Source organism: Gavia stellata, chromosome 1 (genome assembly GCF_030936135.1).
Source record: "Gavia stellata isolate bGavSte3 chromosome 1, bGavSte3.hap2, whole genome shotgun sequence".
NCBI classification, from domain to species: domain Eukaryota; kingdom Metazoa; phylum Chordata; class Aves; order Gaviiformes; family Gaviidae; genus Gavia; species Gavia stellata.
In genome coordinates, this window is record NC_082594.1 from 67628409 (window position 1) to 67640551 (window position 12143).

At 47.4% G+C, this 12143-nt stretch overlaps 1 protein-coding gene across 1 annotated transcript; it reads left to right on the plus strand.

Annotated features, from left to right (window-relative positions):
* The first annotated feature begins 8121 nt into the window (after positions 1-8121).
* On the plus strand, positions 8122-11744 carry CHAMP1 (chromosome alignment maintaining phosphoprotein 1). The gene is made up of 2 exons (XM_059819680.1): positions 8122-9044; positions 9132-11744. Exons 1-2 carry the CDS (start codon positions 8122-8124, stop codon positions 10990-10992), a joined length of 2784 nt encoding a protein of 927 aa, XP_059675663.1. The 3' UTR covers positions 10993-11744.
* Positions 11745-12143: the final 399 nt, after the last annotated feature.

Genomic DNA, 12143 nt, shown 5'->3' on the forward strand with positions numbered 1-12143 from the left:
CTGGATACCAGGGAGAAGAGCTCAGCACCTCCCTCTCCACTTCCCCACCTCAGGAAGCTAGAACGAGCAATGGGGTCGCCCCTCAGCCTCCTTCTCTCCAAGCTAGACAAAAAGCACATGCAAGCACCCAGATAAGGTATCTTAAGCCACAGCTGAACCTTACCCCGGGATGCCACTCAGGTGAACAGCTGCGGAAGTTAACCCGGAGAAAGCATGTTTCTTGTGCTTTGCCTCACCACGGTGTTCCCTGGGGCCGCTCCCCGGCCCACGTTCCGTGTGGGGAAGACACAGAGCTTTGCTGTGGGGTGCCCAGGGCGACTTCGCCGCTCAGACGGCGTAACCGTGAGGAAGCGACTTCCCGAGCCGCCCTCTCGCGGGGACGCAACTGCGCCCCGCTCCGCCGCCTCTCCCCGTCTCTCCGTGCCCCCCCCAGGCGCAGCCGCCGCTAACGCCTCGCGCCAGCCGCCGGGCGGCACGCACCACACAGCCGCGCCTGCCGGGGGCTCGCCCACCCCGCGAAGCGCGGCCCCGGGCGGCCAGCCCGGAGCCACGGCCGGGAGGAGGCCCGGAGGCCGGCCGAGCCTGCTCCCGGGGCGGCGTTTCGTCTCCCCCTCCCCGGGAACGGCCGCGCCGGCGCCGCGGGCCGCCCGCCTCCCTCCGCGGGGGCTGTGGCGGCGGAACACCGCCAAGCCGCCGTGCCCCGACCCGCCCTCTCAGCGCCGCGGGGCCTAACGGTGCGGGGCAGCAGGAACCGGCTGGGCCGCAACGGAGCCGCCGGGCACGGGAAGCCGCGGCGGCGGAGAGCGGCCCTCGCCAGCGGCTGGCCGCCCCTCGCCCCTCCAACAGCCGCGGCGCTGGGCGGGCGGGGGCGGCGCCCCCCCACCGCGCGAGCCTGCCGGAGCCGTCGCCGGGGCGAGCCTCTCCGGTGTAGGAGCGCCCCCTGCCGGCTGGGCGGGGCGCCCCGTGACGGATCGGGTCTGGGGGGGGAACGGGCACAGCGCCGCGCCCCCCTTCCCTCTCCTCCACCACAGCAGCGGCACGTGACTAGGCCCGCGCGCTGCCCTCCTGACGGGCTCTCCCCCACCGCCAGGGGAGGGCGGGGCGGGGGCGGGGCTGCGCCCAGCGCCGGCGCTTCCGGTTGGGCGGCGGGCGGGCCCGGGGGAGCGATAAAGCGGCCGCTATTCGGCCGCGCGCCTCCTCCCAGAGCCCCCCCCCCCCCCCCTTCCCCCTCCCCCTCCCCTCTTCGCCATCCCCCCTCCTCCTCCCCGCCCCTCGCGCGGCCCGAGCCCGCGAGCGCTGCCGGCCCGGTCTGCTGCCGTCACCGCTGTTGGCGGGGGTGCGCCCGGCCCCTCCCCCCGGCCCGGCGCCTCGCCGCCGCCCTGGAGGTGCCTCAACGGTGAGTGCGGGCGGGGGGGGTCCCTCTCAGCCCCCCCGCTCCCGCCGCCGGCGCACGCACAGAGCGGCCGGCCGGGGCCCGGCCCGCTCCCCTCCCCCTGGGCACCGGGCCTGGGCCTTCCCCTTGTCCAGCCCCCGCCGCGGCGTCGCGCCGGGTGAGCGGGCGGCCGTTGGGGGCGGGGGGGTGTCACGCCGGCGGGCGGCGGTTGGTGCCGGCGCGGGGGAACAAAACCGGCGGGGCGTAAGTGGCGGCGCCGCGCGTGGGGAGGGCGGGAGGGAGAGAGGAGGCGGCGGGGGAGACCGCCGGGCCGTGCGGGAATGAATGGGCGCGCGGCGCGGGCCCCTGCTCCGGGGGGAGCGGCCCTGGGGGGGCCGGGCGGCGGCGAAGCTGGCTGCCCTGGGAACGGCCGGTCCACAGGCACCCTCTCCCTGAAAGAAAGTTAAGGCGATGGCCGGCGGGGCGAGGAGCAGGTGGAGCACGCTGCGGGTTCTGCTTTCCTCACAGCCAGACGCTGCGGGACGCCTCGGGAGAGCGAGTTTTGCACGGGACGTGCCCCCGACGGGACTGTCCTCTTCACTCGTGACAGAAATAACGGCGAGGAGGGACTGCATCGCCCGTGAGGCATCAGTGAGGCAGATGCAAACCGAAGGCTCAAAACATGTCGCTGGGTCGCATCCTTACATCGTTAGGGAGGGATGCAGCGAGTCGACTAACAGTGGCTTTTAGAGCTGACTTCTGAACTGAAGGAGGCTCATTTGTGTTAACTGTACTCACTTTTTGGAGCCTAGAGAAAGGGCAGGGGGAATAGTCGTGCCTATAGTAGCTGGTGCAGGTGTTGGGAGGGTTTGATGCTTGACTGTGCAGAGGGGAGCTGCATTAGTTGATAACAGTTCAGCAGTGTTAGAAGTAAGAGGGGTAGTTGGAAGCTTGACTTGTAGTGAGTTGAGTGAGGAATATAGAGGCTTTGGATTTCATTTTTCTCTTCCATAAGCTCCTCTGGAACCTCATTTGCTTTTAGGATAATGTAAATGGAATTCCTAGCCTGGTGTCGCCAAGATTCACAACCTTGATTTCACGATTCCTGACTAGATTGTGTGCTCTGGTGGGTCCAGTGACACTTTATTCGCTTAGGCTCAGCACTGTAGAAATAAGGTTTCTGGGCCATTTTTGGAAGCTATCTATGCGCTGTTGTGAACTTGTTAGTTAGTTAGAAAGCCCTATCAGAAGTACATGGAATTAATTTTTCCTACCCTGAATGTGTTATAGGTACACTGATATTACTGTGCAGTTCAGACTGTTGTTAGATGTTGCATTAAGAACTAATGTTGCTGTGTAGACTTGTCATTCTCTTAGCAAAGGTGCAAATCTTGCAAAATAACTGCAGTTCTGTCCCCTTCGTTTTTCTTAAGTCATCTGCACGTGCATCAAGTATTGTCACTTTGCAACTCTCTTCTGACTTGAACCTTTCCTGGAAACATGGGACTGCATAATACAGCCATTTCCTGCCTGGATCTGGTGTCTCACGTGTTCTCACAGCATATCTCACTGTTTCAGTGGCTGGCCAGGTCAGCTTGTTTGTGCCTTTTTTAGGTGTGTAATTTTGAAGACGTGGTTCAGCGATCATCGCTGATGGAACTTAGCCCGTATAGATGGGCTGGCAGCTGGGAGTTCGGTTGTGAGGATGCGGTCAGATTCCTGTGGACGCTGCTGGATTAGCAGGGGCATAGTGCTGCCCATCCTGTTCATGGTCCGTCGGAAGTGACCCCCTTACCTGCCGTTTGTGTTGTGCAGTGCCTGCTCTGCTGCACTGTGGGGATGTTTGTGTGCAGCTTCCTCTGGGAGCTAAACTTCTGTTTCTTTTGTCAGTCACAACACAGCGATGTAGCTTCAAGAGAAGCATCGTATTGCCACCATACTGCCATTTACTTTTTGGCACTGCAAGAACCTGTCATCGTTCCTTTTGCTTAAACACAGCAATAGTCTGGATCTTCTCCTGCTAGTAGAGGCAATGATGCAGCTGTATCCAGCTTTCTTGTGCTGGGAACAAACTTTACCATTGGCTCTCTTCACTGATAGAGGAAGTGGCTGAACTGTTTGTCTGCAAGAAAATTCCAAGGATGATGAAAATGAACAGCCATCCTTCCTGTGCAGTGACTGTGCTTATCAGAGTAGAGTTGTGATGTGTGGTGCTCCGTAAAAGTTGGAGGATTATCATAGGAAGGTGAGCATTCATAGAAGTATGGGCTGACTTCGTCCTTTGCTTGATGAACATAATGATAGATGGAATGGTGTCTTGAAGTTGAGCGGGAGGTCATTGGACACCTCTACTTCCCACTGGTGTGTTGCCTATCATTTCAAGGTTGCATGGATGGCAGTACCATTTTTAAGTCTTATCTCACATTGTATGTAGGGAATCCCATACAGATGTAGGGAATCACGGAAGAGAGCACTTTCTTCTTGAGGGCTTTTCCAACGGTGCTGGCCTCATTGATGTGTGTTGCATGTCCTCATTATCTGCTTGTGTCTTACCAGGATCGATTCTTTATCAAGAGGAAAAGAGGAATAGATCCTTCTGCCAGTGAGAACCAGGACAGTCTGATTTTGAAGAATGATATGACAGACTACTTGTTGCTGTGTTCTGAAATTCTACATGTCATATTAAAAGCAACCTGTAATTTTCTGTGCTCACAGGCAGTCTAGATCTTTAGCTTTGAGCCCTTCATTGCTTTCCTCTGGCACTGCATCATGACAGTCACAGCTTATCCTCTGCAGGGGAAGAATGCGGGGATATATTAAAGGTTGCAACACTTAATGTAGAATGTGTTTATTAAAAATAACCTGAAATGATTAATAGATGTGTAGCTATGAAATTGGAATGGGGTTGAGAAGTGGAGACATCTTAGCTGCCAGAGTCAGTGTTGTGCGATCCCCTGGGTAGATTCTTTCTTATACACAGTATCTCCTGCACATTTCTTTTCTACTACTGGGAGGTTTTTGAGAGGCTGTAGAAAGTATCGCTTAATCTTCAGTGGGATCCTCATGGATGATGGGATGCCGAATCTAGGAACTGGCTCTGAAGTGGCTGGGAAGATACCAGGAGGTCTGTCTGCTCTGTGCATTAGCTTAGGCCGCTCCTGGCTGGCTCTGCTGCAATGGGACTGTTTAGAAAACAGTAGCATGCTGTTTCTCAAACTTTCACCCAACTAGGGAAGGCAGGATCCAGCGCAAAGCAAATTCTGATGCAGGAGTTGACGGCAAAGAGAAATGTGAAGCAGACAGTTATCTGTGTGACCAACCTGAGTATAGAGGAGGGCAGTAATCAGAGCTACATAGAGACAGTGGCATTTGAGCTCAAAGTGAGAAGGGGTCAGGAGGGATTGACAGGAAAATCTTACAGACTAGCTATTCAGCTATGTGCAAGGTAAACCAGCAACATTTCGAGTTTACGCCTTCAGAAGTGTTTCAACAAATTTAAATTGACAGCATGAGTTAGTAGTGGCTCAGCACTGTTCGAGTTTGTTACTGGTCTCACAGTCACTATTCTAAAACCAGATTTGCTGTTCTATGGTGTCATGGCCTAAGGTGCTGCAATACCAAAGAGTTGTCTTGCTCAGTAGTATGCCTCAATTAAGTAGAGATTTCAGCAGAAGAGGCAGTTTCTTCAGTGACTACTAAGTACAGTGTACTGAAGTTATAAAATTAAAAATGGTGAGTGATGGCAGTGTGAGAGAAAGTACCACCAACTCTTTAATGTTATTTCTTATGCCAAAGGCTTGAATGTCAACCTTTGGATGTCTGGAGATGAAAATGAGGAAGTGGCTGTAACTTCTCTAGTTCCAGAATAACCTCCTGGTCAAAAAAGCTTAGCAGCAACTTGGACAATTTGTGGAAGGGAGCCAGGGACCTTTTTGTTAAGAAAAGAAATCGGGGAGCCAGGACCAACTCACTGTTGCATTTGGAAAGGAAATGGAAATTTCCATTGTAAAGTAAGATAGGACTGAATAAAAGGAGAGGATGGGAGGTTGGGATGAAGTGTAGTTGAGAGCAGTGAATAACAGAAAACTCCAGAAAGGGCAACAGTTAGGTGATGTGTAAAGAGGAGGGAAATTATGAAGAGGGTAGAAGAGCTTGTCTGGTAAACTTTGTTGTAAGCTATGGTAGATTCAGTTTCGCAAAGCCTTTTTTGGTTTTCTAGAGATAAAATGGACAATTCAGGATTACCACCAATTTTGGAAGTGGCAAATTCCCTTTCAGTTCTGAAAATGTGATTAGTGCAGTATGTCCTTACAGTCCTAATTATGTTCTGCTATGACTTATTTAAAAAAAAATTCTTTTCTTAAGCTTGTGTCATAAATTCAGAATTTTTTGCTTTCAAATTGAAATCTTCCTTTCTTTCCATCGCCCCAAATCCCCCGACCAAAAAATAAACCCTAATTCCTGAAGACTTTTAGGTCTTTTGGAGTGTTAAGATGTGGCTTGCTTTGGGGTTTTTCAATTGACAAGTTGTGTGCTATTGCAGAAACACAGACCACTGAGCACTGCTATTATCTTTGTGTTTTGTTTTGATGTTTTACAGGAATATAAAGTTTGTTATAAGATGCTGGGAAGTGTTTTGTGGTCAACACCGAATGCTGTGTGAACTACATTTTGGGGTGTCTTTTGTATGGCTGTTAGTAGTGCTGGGAAACTAAAATTTATACCCAAAAGGACCTTCTACTTCAGTATTTGTAGAGCAGTGCAATTACTTCTCATGTGTAGCTAGCCTGTGGTCGGATGCTATTCATTTGTCTCACAGATGTAAAGCAGGATTCTTCTTCAAGCTCTGTCCGTGGTCCCGCCATGCTTCCTGATTGGAAATCTACCTATTCCTGTAACTTAACGTGACGTGCATACACATAATGCATACAAAGAAGTTGTTCCATGAGCAGCTGAACCTTTATTTCTTAGGGATTTGTGCCCTCTGCTTCTCAGCCAATCTCTCTTTCCTGATTTTTTTTTTTTTTTCTGTATCCATGTCATCCTTTAGTAGCACTGCTAATTTACTTTCATTCTGTCCCAGCCTCAAATCCAAAGCAGCTCACCACTGTAGTATTTTTAATGCCTTCTCTTTTTCCATAATGACAAGCTGAATCAGACACTGCTTGTTCTGCAGGTTTTAAGACTATTTGCATACTGACCATTTATGTACTGATTATAAGCTAAACAGCCAGTAACTCTTAAATGAAATATTCAGCCTTAGCCTCAGTGGAGGCATTTCTTTTGTTCTCGACTCAGTTCCTGATTTTCATGAAACTTGTAGAAATTTAAAATGAGGCTGGATTGCTTTGTCCAATTTGATTGGCATTGACTGTAGGGCAATGTGTTTGTGTAAGCCTCATTTCCATAAGAAACCAGGGTAAAAATGCTTTAGGAATAAATTAAGAAAACTTTCTTTGGATGCATATTTTTAGACTAGTTGTTAGTCTAATATATATTTAGACAGGAAAATTAATGTTAAAATGACACAAGAACTTTGTGTGTTTTGAAACAGTGTGTCTTACAAGACCCCCAAAATTAGGTTGATAGCTTAGCATGATAATCATGTAACATCTGTTTCATTTGAATGTACAAGAAAAAAGCCTGTGCATTTCACACAAATGTCCAAATATTCCTTTTCACCATAGAGATACCTCCCACATTTACGTAAAAATGACTTAGAGAATATGGTTAGACTTGGTTTTCTGCTTATTGTAGTAGCTAATCTGGGTAAATTCTGTTGGAAATAGTGGAATCTAGCCAAATCATTAAAATTTATTTGCATTTCAGATGCTGCATTTCTGGGTTTGGTTGGTTTTTTTGTTTGTTTGGTTTGGTTTTTTTAAGGTCTTACAAAACCAGTAATTTTGAGAAATTTCCATCTTTCTCTTTGGGGTGAGGCAAACAATGTTTTCAATACAGAGGGGTGTCAACTACATCAACTGGAAAAAAGGTCACTGCTGTTTAAGTAGTAGTTTTGTTGTTATTAGGGAAGTATATGAAAAATGGAATGGAAAAAATTATTTTCATAATGGATAAAGCCTTTATGTGCAGCAGCTTTTGTTTTTCATGTAATTAGTGAAAGGAAAACAGTGTTTAGCAGACGAAAACAGAACCTAGGCTTTAGGCTGCTGTTTTCTTCTTGAAATTTTTTTTGTCTTTGTCAAAAAAAGCTAATTTGTTTTGAAATTTTATGGTGAAGATGTAGTTTTGAAATGGATTTATCTCAGTGGCACTGTTTCAAAGTACTTTTTGTTTTCAGTTTACATGTGTAATGTAAACAAAAACACTTCAAATCTGGGAAGACAACTGAGAAAGCAAGTCACATTTATCAAATGAAACATAAACTTAGCTCTTCATCACCTGGGTTCTTTTTTTTATCATTTGCTTGCAGATTTTTTTACATAGATAGGAAGGCCTATTGTTAAGTATAAGGTTTGTTTTTCAAATTCTACTGATGTAAAATGATTTGCAGAAGTTGGAGAGACCTATTATTTGGATTTCTTTATGAAGAAGTTAGTAGCTATGCAAAAGATATGCCTTCTAAAATGGAAGGGGGGGAAAAAAGCACATGTGGTTATTTAGGAATGACAAAGAGTTGAAATTAACATCAACAGCTAACCCTACAGGTTTTTTTGCTTTATTGCAGGAACTGAAGCTTGCTCTTGAAAGGGTGCAGTGCTGTGAAAACTGTTATTGACCCTAGAAAAATGGACATGTTGCAGATACTACGTAAAACCACAGAGCGCTTAGAGTGTGATCACTGCAGCTTCAGAGGAACGGACTATGAAAACATACAAATTCATATGGGTACCATACACCCAGAGTATTGTGATGAAATGGATGCTGCTGGTTTGGGTAAACTTATATTTTATCAAAAAAGTGCAAAACTGTTTCACTGCCACAAATGTTTCTTTACCAGCAAGATGTATTGCAATGTATATTATCACATCACAGCACAACATGCAGCACCTGAGAAGTGGAATGAGGAGCGGAAAGAACAGGTAGAAGGAGATTCCGATTCCTCCAAAAAAAGTGTCACATTGGAGCCACAGAAACCTGCCCTTTGCTCTGAGTTGCGCAAACCTGCCCTGTCTCCTGAACTACCCAAATCTGAACCTGTTGTTTCCCCCAAGCTTCAGAAGTCATCAGTGTCCCCAGAGCTTCAGAAGTCATCTCAGGCAGCTTCCTCAGAGCCAGAGAAGTCAGCCCAGGCCACGTCCCCAGATCCAGAAAAGTCAGCCCAGGCCATATCTCCAGATCCAGAGAAGTTAGCCTCAGCTGTATCCCCAGACTCAGAGAAGCCGTCTCCTGCTGTGTCCCCTGACCCACAGAAGCCTTCTCCTGCTGTGTCCCCCGACCCACAGAAGCCATCTCCTGCTGTGTCCCCTGACCCGCAGAAGCCAGCCCCGGCCGTGTCTCCAGAGCCCCGTCGGCATTCCCCGGCCATGTCTCCAGAGCCCCGTCGGCATTCCCCAGCAATGTCTCCAGAGCCCCGTCGGCATTCCCCTGCTGTATCACCAGAGCCCCGTCGCCATTCTCCTGCTGTGTCTCCGGAGCCCCGTAGATACTCCCCTGCTGTGTCGCCAGAGCCAAAGAAACCTACTCCAGCAGTATCCCCTGAACCGCGAAGGTATGCCCCAGCTGGGTCTCCTGAGCCCCGGAGGCATCCTTCCCAAATGCGTAGGCCCGCTTCTGCTTCTTCTCCTGAAACCCGGAGGCCTGCTCCTGCAGTTTCACCAGAGTCATGGAGACCTGGTCCGACTGTTTCCCCTGAGCCCTGGAGATCTACACCTCACGAGGTGCAGAAGTCTTCCACGGTTTCTCCCTGGGCTCCAAAGGCTGCCATGTCGGTGTCTGTAGAATCCCGCAGGTCTGCCCCTGAGTCCCGAAGGCCTGGCTCTGTTGTGTCGCCAGAGCCTAGGAGGCTTGTTTCTGACTCGTGGAAGTCTACGTCCTTTTCTGAATCCCAGAAGTCTACTCTTGTTTCTTCTGAGCCGTGGAAACCCATCTCATCTGTTTACCCTGAAGGCTGGAAACCTGTTCTGTCCCCTGACACGTGGAAACATTCTCCTCCTGTTTCTCCTGAGCTTCGAAAGTCTAGTCACACAGTTTCCTCTGACTCTTGGAAGCCTTCTTTCTTTCCTGAGGTCCGTAAGCCTGGTGCTTCAGTATCTCCTGAATCTTGGAAACTCTCTGAGTCCCGGAAATCTATGTATTTTTCTGAAACTCAGAAATCCACCTCTGCTGCTTCCTCTGAGGTTCAGAAACGGGCTCATTTCCCTGAACCTCGGAAAAGAGCTCTGTTCCCAGAGTCTCGTAAATCTAATCCTACTGTTTCTACTGATGTCCAGAAACGTGGTGTCTTTTCTGAGCCCCAGAATCAGTTGTCTACTTCTACTGTTTCTACTGAAGGCCAAAAACATGCCCTATGTTCTGAAGCCCAGAAATCAGCTCTTGTTTCTTCTGAAGTCCAGAAGCATGCCCTATTTTCTGAAGCCCAGAAACTTGCTCCTGTTTCCTCTGAAGTTCAAGAGCCTACTTCCTTTCCAGAGTCTCAGAAATCTGCTTCTCCTGAAATTCAGAAACATGGCCTCTTTACTGAGTCCCAGAAACCTCCTCCTTCTGTTTCTCCTGAGACCCCCAAACAAGCTCTTTTTACTGACTCCCAGAAATCTGCTGTTTCCCCTGATGTTCAAAAGCATGCTGTATTTTCTGAGATGCAGAAACCTGCTGCTGCTTTATCCTCTGATGTCCAGAGACATGCTGAAACTACTGTACCTTCTGAAATCCAGAAGAATATCCTGTTTTCCGAGCCTCACAAGTCTGCTCCGGGTTTTTCCTCCGAGCCCCAGACACCTAGTGAGTCTGGTGAGAGTGACTTTCTTTCTCACAATTTAGATGATCAGAAACCACTGGATGATTTATTCTCACAGGATGAGCAATCAATATTAGCCAAAGAATCACCAGAAGACATGTTATATTCATGCCCAAAAAAGAAGCCCAAGAAGGAAAACCAGGAGAACTCAGATTCTGAACTAAATAGCAGTGAGTGTGGAAAAACAGAGATGGACTCGATGGAGATAAAGGAGCAAGAATCCAACAGTGACCAAGAGCAATATGATATGGAGTCATCTGATTACGGCAAAGAGAGCAAAATAGATGCAACTACTCCCATGCAGCCACAGTGTGTGCTGCAGTTTACGGAAGAGAAAGAGGCTTTCATCTCCGAGGAAGAAATAGCAAAATATATGAAGCGTGGCAAGGGAAAGTATTATTGCAAAATTTGTTGCTGTCGTGCAATGAAAAAAGGTGCTGTCTTGCACCATTTAGTTAACAAGCATAATGTTCAAAGCCCATACAAATGTAAAATATGTGGCAAAGCTTTTCTCTTGGAGTCTCTTCTTAAAAACCACGTTGCTGCTCATGGTCAAAGTTTGTTGAAGTGTCCACGTTGTAATTTTGAATCAAATTTTCCCCGAGGCTTTAAGAAACATTTAACCCATTGCCAAAGCCGCCATAGTGATGATACACCTAAAAAACACTTGGACAGCCTTGAACCACTTGAAGAACAAATTTAATCTGTTTTTTTTCTTGTGCTTGAAAAGCTGAATTTACAGAAGTGTTCAAAAGTGTTGCTGTATGTTAACCAAGTAGTTTAGCTGATCTGACAAGTCAGAAGATGCATGGTTTATTGTACTATGTTTAACTTGTCTTATAGCTGTATTACTGAAACGATTTACTTTCAAAAGTAATTTTAAATACGTGTTCCTGTCTTTGTATTACCCATCAGTAGAGTCATATTTTATTTTTCAGATGTACTATGTTTTTGAAACCAAAATGGATACAAATTAGTTTTGTAAAGATTTGTAAACATACAGGCAATTAAGGACTGGAGTGGCAAGCGATCCATATATTCTGTGAAGACTGAACTTGTTTTTTCACACTTGTTAAATGTCGTATTTTTCAAAATGTTTTTATGAAATTCTCAAAATTAAAATTCTCACCAAATTGAATGTGAATGAGCCAGGCATGAGAAACTACCAATCCTTCTGGAATAATTGTGCCCTGAGGTTGTAATTGAGTGTATAGTCATTTGTTGGAAATGTATTGCACTCAATTCTCTGACTTACTTGTCTCAGATTTAGAAGCATCAAGGTACTTATTTTGTGATTCTGTATTTTGGCCATGTTTTAAGCATGTACTAATATACATTAAATTGATGGATTAATGTCAGACTATGTATAGCTCAACACTTTCTCTTGATGATTCACATGTTTGTAATGTCAGAAACCCCCTAAATTTCTTGTATTTGGTGAAATGTTATGCTTTAATCTTTTAACAATAAAAAGAAGCCCAACCTGGCATTGGCCATTTTTCTTTTTTTCCAAATCAAGAACAAAGCCTTTCATGGTCAACATATTGTCTTTTAAGTATCTTTGGCAACAGGAGATGCAAAACTATCCTGGAGTTCTGCTCTGAATACTTCAACATTCCAGTCATCAGCCTATGAAAGCAAGGTTAGTCTAAATTTCCTGTCTGCTTCAGAAAAACACATCAGATGTAAATATTGGCTTAGAATATGAAGGTGATAGTGTAAAATAAATAATAACAAAATCTCCAGGTGTAACCTCCTACCTAAGAGCTTCAGATTGTTTTCATTGAAGCCTGTGTCTGACAACTTTTGTGTTTCAAGAGGATTTCTGGAAGGAAGGGAAAAAGCATTTAAAGC

Excerpts from the sequence above, each read along its gene's own strand:
- CHAMP1 (XM_059819680.1), top strand. The coding sequence starts at position 8,122 with ATGGACATGTTGCAGATACTACGTAAAACCACAGAGCGCTTAGAGTGT. Across the intron at positions 9,045-9,131 it reads GTATCCCCTGAACCGCGAAG|GCCTGCTCCTGCAGTTTCAC; the intron begins GTATGCCCCAGC and ends TGAAACCCGGAG.